This window comes from Bufo bufo, chromosome 4 (genome assembly GCF_905171765.1).
Source record: "Bufo bufo chromosome 4, aBufBuf1.1, whole genome shotgun sequence".
NCBI classification, from domain to species: Eukaryota; Metazoa; Chordata; class Amphibia; order Anura; family Bufonidae; genus Bufo; species Bufo bufo.
In genome coordinates this window covers 117,219,218-117,227,898 of record NC_053392.1, presented here as the reverse complement: position 1 = coordinate 117,227,898, position 8,681 = coordinate 117,219,218, and the positions used below count along the sequence as shown (strand labels likewise).

The 8,681-nt window shown below is 42.7% G+C and overlaps 1 protein-coding gene across 1 annotated transcript in view; it reads right to left on the bottom strand.

Moving 5' to 3' along the window:
* Positions 1-606: 606 nt before the first annotated feature.
* Positions 607-8,681, bottom strand: part of SLCO2A1 (solute carrier organic anion transporter family member 2A1) — a 43,361-nt gene continuing 35,286 nt past the window's right edge. The window contains exons 9-14 of the mRNA XM_040427698.1: positions 8,368-8,554; positions 7,437-7,566; positions 6,125-6,294; positions 5,982-6,046; positions 3,727-3,850; positions 607-1,633 (exon numbers count right to left, since the gene is read on the bottom strand). Of these exons, the coding sequence (XP_040283632.1) occupies positions 1,513-1,633; positions 3,727-3,850; positions 5,982-6,046; positions 6,125-6,294; positions 7,437-7,566; positions 8,368-8,554 (797 nt within the window). The 3' untranslated portion in view covers positions 607-1,512. The remainder of the gene's footprint in view (positions 1,634-3,726; positions 3,851-5,981; positions 6,047-6,124; positions 6,295-7,436; positions 7,567-8,367; positions 8,555-8,681) is intronic.

Below are 8,681 nucleotides of genomic sequence, written 5' to 3'. Positions count from 1 at the left end.
GGGGTTGTACTTTGGATGAAATATACATGGCCTCCTTACTTTATTATCTTACACATTATCTACAGCAGTATTCTAAGGCCCCTTTCACACGGGCGAGTATTCCGCACGGATGCAATGCGTGACGTGAACGCATTGCACCCGCACTGAATCCTGACCCATTCATTTCAATGGGGCTGTGTACATGAGCGTTGTTTTTCACGCAGCACTTGTGCGTTGCGTGAAAATCGCAGCAGGGTCTATATATTTCACGCAACACAGGCCCCATAGAAATTAATGGGGCTGCGTCAAAATCGCATAGCATCCACAAGCAAGGTCCTTCTATCTTCATTCAGCAGGACCTGCGCTGACGTCACCACGTGGTGAGTGCAATGACGTCATCGAAGGTCCTTTTGCAGGTCCTGCAGGAAGAAGAAAGAAGACGATACCGGGTGCACTATCAAGTGGATGAGGTCAGTTTATTTTTTTTATTTTTTAACCCCTCAATGGACATTTTAGTTAGCATTCTGTATTAAGAATGCTATTATTTTCTCTTATAACCATGTTAGAAGGGAAAATAATAAAATCAACAGAACACCTAACCCAAACCCAAACTTCAGTGAAGAAGTCCGGATTCGGGTCTGGGTACCACATTCAGTCTTTTATCACACGCGTGCAAAACGCATTGCACTCGCGCGGAAAAAACTGAACAACGGAACGCAATCGCAGACAAAACTGACTGAAATTTCAAGCCTACTCGCGCATGGTTTGCTGCAATGCACCCGCAATGCATCCGGACAAAATCCGTGACGCCCGTGTGAAAAAGTCCTAAGAGTCCTTCCTGCAGTCTGCAAGACTATACTGACGGAGAAAACCCTCACTCCACTGGCCGATGAAGAACTGTACGAGACATTTGTCTTTCATAATTCCCTGACTAGAGCCCTTCATTTTACATTTTTACAGCCCAATAGTTCAGCTTTGTAGTTGAGATATCTGGATACTGAAGACCTGCAGTTATAGAATAGCATTATTCTAGACTGATGTATCCATGTTGGAACCTCAAAGACTCAAAACCTGCAGGAAAAATGTTTGCGTCAATGGCAGATTAAATAAAGTTTAAGAAATAAGTGAGTTTTTTCTTTTGCTACCCAGAGCATCCATTCTTCAGTCTGATATGAGTCCATCCTTCCACTTCCAGGTTCCAGAACCATGGTTCCTTCTATGTACAGCAGCAGGATTAGGATGGTAGAGTGATAATATATATACTTGTGAATGTGAGTGCAATTTTATATGTTCATCCGTGCATTCTTCCCACCATATCATGTGTACTGAGCAGAAGAACAGCACTCCCGTCTTGTCCTGTTTGGATTTTCCTGTCTTTTTAGGTCCTGCCCTGCTGATCAGAAACTCAGCTATGTGATTTGCACGGCTAGGAGGGGCTCTGGCAGAGCTTACAGTGTCTGGCCCCTGAGGAATACAGTTTTCAAGGAAAGTCAAAAGGCTTTAGTCCAGCAGCTGAGCTGTGGAGGAGAGAAGCTATGCCATGCCAGAATTCTTCTCTTGTAAATTGTATTCTCTGCTCTTCGTTACCTTCCAGGCAATGCAGCTAAGCAGTAGGATCCCCAAGCCCTTGTATCCCATCTGGAGACCAAGGTACCTATGGAGAGAGGATCGTTAGTGCATCCTAACCCATAGTATTATGTTATAATACATGTTATCATTTTATGACTTCCCGCTACATTCGGAGGCATGAAGGTGCTCACATTACATTGCTAATATAAGGCCTCTTTCACACTTGCGTTGTCCGGATCCGGCGTGTACTCCACTTGCCGGAATTACACTCCGGATCCGGAAAAACGCAAGTGTACTGAAAGCATTTGAAGACGGAACCGTCTTCCAAATGCTTTCAGTGTTACTATGGCACCCAGGACGCTATTAAAGTCCTGGTTGCCATAGTAGGAGCGGGGAGCGGGGGAGCGGTATACTTACAGTCCGTGCGGCTCCCGGGGCGCTCCAGAATGACGTCAGAGCGCCCCATGCGCATGGATGACGTGATCCATGCGATCACGTGATCCATGCGCTTGGGGCGCCCTGACGTCACTCTGGAGCGCCCGGGGAGCCGCACGGACGGTAAGTACACTGCTTCCCCGCTCCCCGCTACACTTACCATGGCTGTCAGGACTTTAGCGTCCCGGCAGCCATGGTAACCACTCTGAAAAAGCTAAATGTCGGCTCCGGCAATGCGCCGAAACGACGTTTAGCTTAAGGCCGGATCTGGATCAATGCCTTCCAATGGGCATTAATTCCGGATCCGGCCTTGCGGCAAGTGTTCCGGATTTTTGGCCGGAGCAAAAAGCGCAGCATGCTGCGGTATTTTCTCCGGCCAACAAACGTTCCGTACCGGAACTGAAGACATCCTGATGCATCCTGAACGGATTACTCTCCATTCAGAATGCATTAGGATAATCCTGATCAGGATTCTTCCAGCATAGAGCCCCGACGACGGAACTCTATGCCGGAAGACAATAACGCAGGTGTGAAAGAGCCCTAAGTCTTTGAATGGCTGGTGATGTGTGTAGAAGCCCCAGTGGTAGAACTGCTGCTTCATCACTAGTACTAGCCATTGCAGAGACGGCAGTAGGACAGTATTAATGTTATTTTAGCTTCTCTTGCCTGTAACAGATAACACCTATCAATATGCCCGATTAGGCGGTTTCCCAATATCCCATAAATGTTAGATAACCGCAGCAAAAAAGGAAAAAAGAAGACTTATTCACCTGTCTGGTCCCCCTCTGTTTCAGTGCTGCTACTCTGGTGATGCCTACCAGTCTTTGTTTTGATGCACCATGATCACTGCAGCCAAACACGGGCCTCAGCGGTTATCTGGGGTACTCAGGGACATCATCATTGCAGAGAGACCAGAACTGTGGCAGTGACATCCCCAACTACAAGACGTGACCACTAAGGCCAGTGATTGGTTATAATGATCACAGAAGAACCGTAAAAAAGACCAGCAGACAGCCCTGGAGCGGCAGTGCTGGAAAGGAGGGACAGCTGATCAGTGAGTAAGTCTTTTGTTATTTTATAACAATCCCTGCTGTTATCTCACATTTTTGGGGTCTGTGAAAACCCTTTGAGGCATAAGAATGTCACAGGACCCCCTTTGAATTAGAACAGAGGTCTGATGGACCCAGTCCATTCACGCATTCTACCTGATAAGCCTTTTTTGAATGGCCAGCACATAATGCTCCAGGTGGCCACATGGTAAATTTGGCCAGATGTGGCTTTATCCAACGAAATAACCTATTGTTGAGGGTTAGTGAAGCCAAAGTCTTAATGAGACAAGCCCTTTAAATGTTTGTATGTTTCGGAGGAGACATAATACTTTGGATATGAATGTTGTATAGCTTTGTGGCATTGGATCTTTCAAGCTTCACAAGGGATTTACAGTAGTTGTAGCATTGTATCTGCATAATGATACTAAATCTTAAACTTGCTCAAAATTTCTAACAAAAATTTCAACTGTGCCCTCAAATAATCCAGTGTAATCAAGTGGCTTGGATTCTGAATTAAAGAGGAATTGCACCCATGCACAAGGAGTCCAAACTCCAGATTTGACCCATATTGTTTTCAGACTCGGGTCCCCAGTGCTGCATGGCACCAGTCCTAACCACTGAACCACCAGGCTGCATGAACTCACTGTACTTGATGGGCAAGCTAATAAACATTGAATACCGAGATATTAAGTACCTGTTCCTAAGAAGATCATTATCATAATATCGACATGCTCCTCTTTTCTGGCTGCAAGATGAAGACCACTGTATACAGGTGGAATCAATGACAAGTCCGAAGATGGCTGGGGCTGGAAGCCATGCTGAGACAAAGAGAGAAAGTTAGACATGACACCTGATCTGATCTCTTGGAGTAGATATAGAATGAAGCATTATTTTACTTTTAAAGCTTTAGATAAAAGTCAATTTTAACTATTTCAACTCTTCATAAGGAGATATATTACCCCCAAAAAACTGATCATCGCTCGACAACTAAGCAATTTTGTTAGATTATATTGGCCATTCGTTGGCTGAAACTATGAGTGAAGAGCATGATAAGATATTTCACTGATAGGTTTAAAGGGTCCCTGAGTTTTCTGAAAACTTTTTATACGTCATAGAAAAGTTTTGATTGGTGGGTGTGAGAGTGCTGAATGAGGAGACAGAAGCGCCCGAGACAAGCCCATAGACTTTCTATTAGGTCTGTCTCACTTCATGACCTGCCGCAAGGAGAGAGCGTAATATACGAGCACTTCACTCTCCTTGTTCAAGTGATTAGGCACGCTCACCAATCAAAACTTTTCATATGTCTCTATGACATTTCTGAAAACCCAGTGACCCTTTAAATTATGCAAGTTGGATGGAAACTGTCAAATGTTTAAGAATGGCACACAACTTCCTTATGCCACCACATGGCATGCTATGAATTAATCTATTGAACTATATAACTGTTATATATGCCATATTTCCTAGCCAATGTTCAAAATTGTTGAGGAAGTTATAAAAAATGTCTAAAACACTTTGAGGCACAATTATAGAAACTCTCTAAAAGAAAAGCTGTCTTTGCTGCCCGTAGCAACCAATCACAGCTCAGCTTTCATTTTACCAGAGCAGTGTAAGACATGAAAGCAGAGCTCTGGTTGGCTGTTATTGGCAACAAATGCGACTTTTCTTGTAGACAGTTTTGATAAATAGGGCACATGGTATACCACTTTACAGCACATTTTTGTCAGATTTCCACTTCATTATTACTTAGTAAATCTCCTTTATTGTTTTGTGCCCGATCATAATCTAATGGTGTATGGGTGGCTTTAGGTTGTCCATAGATGGACACACATCTGTCCAACTAGTGAAGTCCCAAGTGCCTATCCTCAGAGGATCTCTTGAGGTCTTCAATGTTTAGGAGTATAAATAGGAAGTTTACAGTGTATTATCATCATTCAGAAAGTGAAGAATATGCTTCAAGAATGTCAAGGCTCTATTTCTCCATTGCAGGGCAAGGTATCTTTGCTCAGTATTTTTTTTCTTTTGCATAGTTTATTAAAGGGGTTGTCTGATCACAGTCAACCAATTTAATTTGAATGCCGCTCTGACAATCAGCTGATCCAGCTCCCAAGACCCAGCACAAACAGCTGATTTTGCCATGGGGTTCTCATTCCTCCTGCAGTAGCTTCTTAGTATTTCCATAATCGACATTTATCACCTATCCACAGCCTAGGTGGTAAATGTGATATCTGGGACCCTCACCATTCACTGGAATGAGTTTGAATAAGCATGCAGCTTATCTCTGTCAGTCCCATAGACTGTGAATGAAGGGCCAGACTGCATGCTTGACTCACTGCAGTAGTGCATTTAGGAGAAATGGGGGCTTAGGACCCCTGCTCTAGTGATTAGGGTATTAGGGTACCAGCATTAGGATGAATCAGACATTTATCACCTATCTGGTGGATAGCTCATAAATGTCAATTGTGGGAATACTTGTATAAGGAATGAGAAACTGGCTTCTTCTACGCTCATAGAGTATGTTCCTGATCATGGAACTGACCACTGTCTACGATATCCAGGTCCATATGGTATCTACATGTAAAACCTAAAAGTGCTGGCCTAGTGACGGTTCTGTGAAAGAAGACTTAAAGGGGTTATCTGACCCTTTGTAACTGATTATCTGTCTAATCAGTGGAGGTTGATAGCCGGGACCCCCATTGATCAGCTGTTTGAGAAGGCCCCGGTGCTCCTGTGAGTGCTGTGGCCTTCTCTCTGTTTACCCTAGGACAGTGACATCATGACCATTCGTCACTTCGCCTAGGCAGGAGCACCAGGGTCTTGTCAAACAGCTGATCAGCAGGGGTCCTGGGTGTGAGACCCCATCGATCAGATGCAGATGACCTATCCGGAGTTACAAAGAGTCAGATAACCTCTTTAACTTTGCTTACTTCCTTTTTCTCAATAACTCACCTAAAAGTCTCATAAGAAGAAACTGAACTCCAATTGCAAATGATTTCTCATCCTGAGGTACTACCCTAGAAAGAGAAAAGACAAAATGAAGTGGGTTGTACTCAATCATCAGTACCAATAATGTCCTCTATCATCCTACATACCTTAACACCATCATGTAAAGGGGATTATGGGACAGGCAGGCAACAAGTCCAGCAAATGAGATGAGGAACATTACAGGAAGCAAGAGGTGGGTGCAGCTGATAGGGCAGGACCCAGATTGTGCTGTGCCCCCATGGGAACTATCAATGATGCATGAGCAGTTTGTATAGACCTAAATTAAATTAGAAAACAAAATACTTCAATAAAGTAGGAAACCCTGTGATGACTCTAGTTTATCTTTAAATCTAGGTCTCTAAAATAAATCACAATTCTTTAAATGCTTGGCATAGATTAAAAGATTTGATGGACGGTCCATAAATTTGTTATAAGAACATCCGTACCTACAGTACATGCAAACATGATATATAATGAAGGAACACTTTGACAATTTATGTGATGCTATGTGACCATCAACAGAGGATGTATCTCTAAGTATAGCCATAAATTTACCAAATTCTAGAAATATGAATAGTCCTGCAGACGACTGACAAGAATACATTCTGTCTTATAAGCATGGCTATTGGCAGGAGCATCTGGCCAAAAAAAACTATGTAGCTGTCCCTTATCCAGTCATATAATGTATTGCTAGGTTAGGACTAAACATTAGATCTTTGATCGTTAGATCATTAACAGGATACACGAACAGTCTCTACTTTACAGGGTGCAGCAAAAGTGTCCTTCAATGTCTGCTATTGATAGGAAAAGGATTTGGCATGTTGTATTTTGTATATGAGGTATATGGTGGCTACTTTTAACATGGATGTTTGACCCCTGGATCTTTTCTGGTTAGGCTATGTTCAAATCTCCAGCAGGTGAATTTGCTAGTCTATTTCACCAGAGGACCAGACTACTGGAGTTACTGTATCCAGCATAGCCGGACACTGCCACACACCGCCTGATCCCCATTGACTATAATGGGATCCTACAGATATCCAGAGGGTTTCCAGTATAAATGTCGACTCTGTCTGGCAGAAAGCCAGCGTTTGTGAAATGCCGTGGTGTGGAGCAGTGTCCAGCTATGCCAGATACGATAACTCTGATAATCTGTTCCTCTGCCGTAATAGACTACTGGATTTACCTGCTGGAGATTTGAATGTAGTCTTATCGGTTCATGTAGATGGGACATTGCACTTCAAAAACAGAAAAAAAAATTGTAGGAACCGTGGTGGACACCTCTAGGTGGTAGAGACCCCAAGTAACTTGCCATTTTTGCCTTTTCAATAATCTGGCCTTGCATATCAGACAAATCATCTTGGCACCAAAACCAACTGACATTTTAAAACTTCCATACAAACAGCTCTGTCGCTTACTCACCGATGAAGAAGCACTGAACGCTCTACATCCGGCACGGCAGGGAGACAAGTATTCCACTCCATCAGACCCACATACTGGGTTGAAAGCGTGTTCTGGGCAACCACATCTCTCAATACAAGTCATGTTTGTACTGCAAAAAATCACAATATTTCAGTTGGACCACATTCTCAAAGCCACAGCCATGACCGATTTATAATAGTGGACAGCTGACTGACATGTAGTCAATAAGTATATCCTTCGAAGATATGGAAAATTGCATGGAATAAAATTGTTTAATTCTCAAGGTCAAGCATGTTAGGTTGTATCTGCCAAATATTCTGAGGCGTGTTTGGTATTTGAACAAATAGTTGAAGAGGAATTCATCTACCTCATAAATATAATTTACAATGTTTACATAGGAGACAAATATCCTCTAAAAGGTGTCAAGTTGTGCTTTTTGGGTCAGCTATCATATTTCACAGCATAATCGAGGCATGTTCTCTTAAAGTGACCACACAATGATTGCTTTATGTAGTTATTACCAGTTATGAAGTGCACTCTAATCAGTTCCTCTACAATCATACATTAAATTTATTAACCTCATCATGTTTTTTGAAGTCTCAATGGAATCTGCTGTACCATGAGAACCTGTCACCTCTTCTGACATGTCTGCTTTAGTACTTGTATTCATCATGAAAGATCAGTTTTGGAGTATCTTTTCTTATTACTCTGTCTTGTGCTGTTCCTCTCTTTGACAGGGAAAAAGGAAACACCCAGTTTATTAATAAATATTTGGGAATAACAGGAACAGCACCACACAACATTATGGGAGAAGGTCCTCTAGAATTGTCATTTTATGAAGAATAAGAGTAGTTACTGACACATATCAGCAGAGGAGGCAGGTCCACTTTAAGTAACATGGCCAATAAATGGCACAACTAGACTATTGTACCTGCCACTAAAGCTTCCCAGCTTCTGTGTTGAGCAGCCCATGAAGAAAAGAGGTATGCAGAGCAGAACTGAGGTAAACAGAACCACCAACGCAAAGCGAGGAATGACTTTGGCAGAAAAACAAAACTTCTTCATTATGATTCCTCCGATTAGCATCCCTAGAGCAGCAGCTGGCAAGTTCACAGCACCTGTATATACAAGATACATTGGTTATATGTATATCAGATAACTTACAGAAAACAGAAAATAAATGCAGAAATTGCAGCGCCAGAAAATGTTTTAAAAATAGGGGTGCGCGCCCCAGGGAGCTTGACT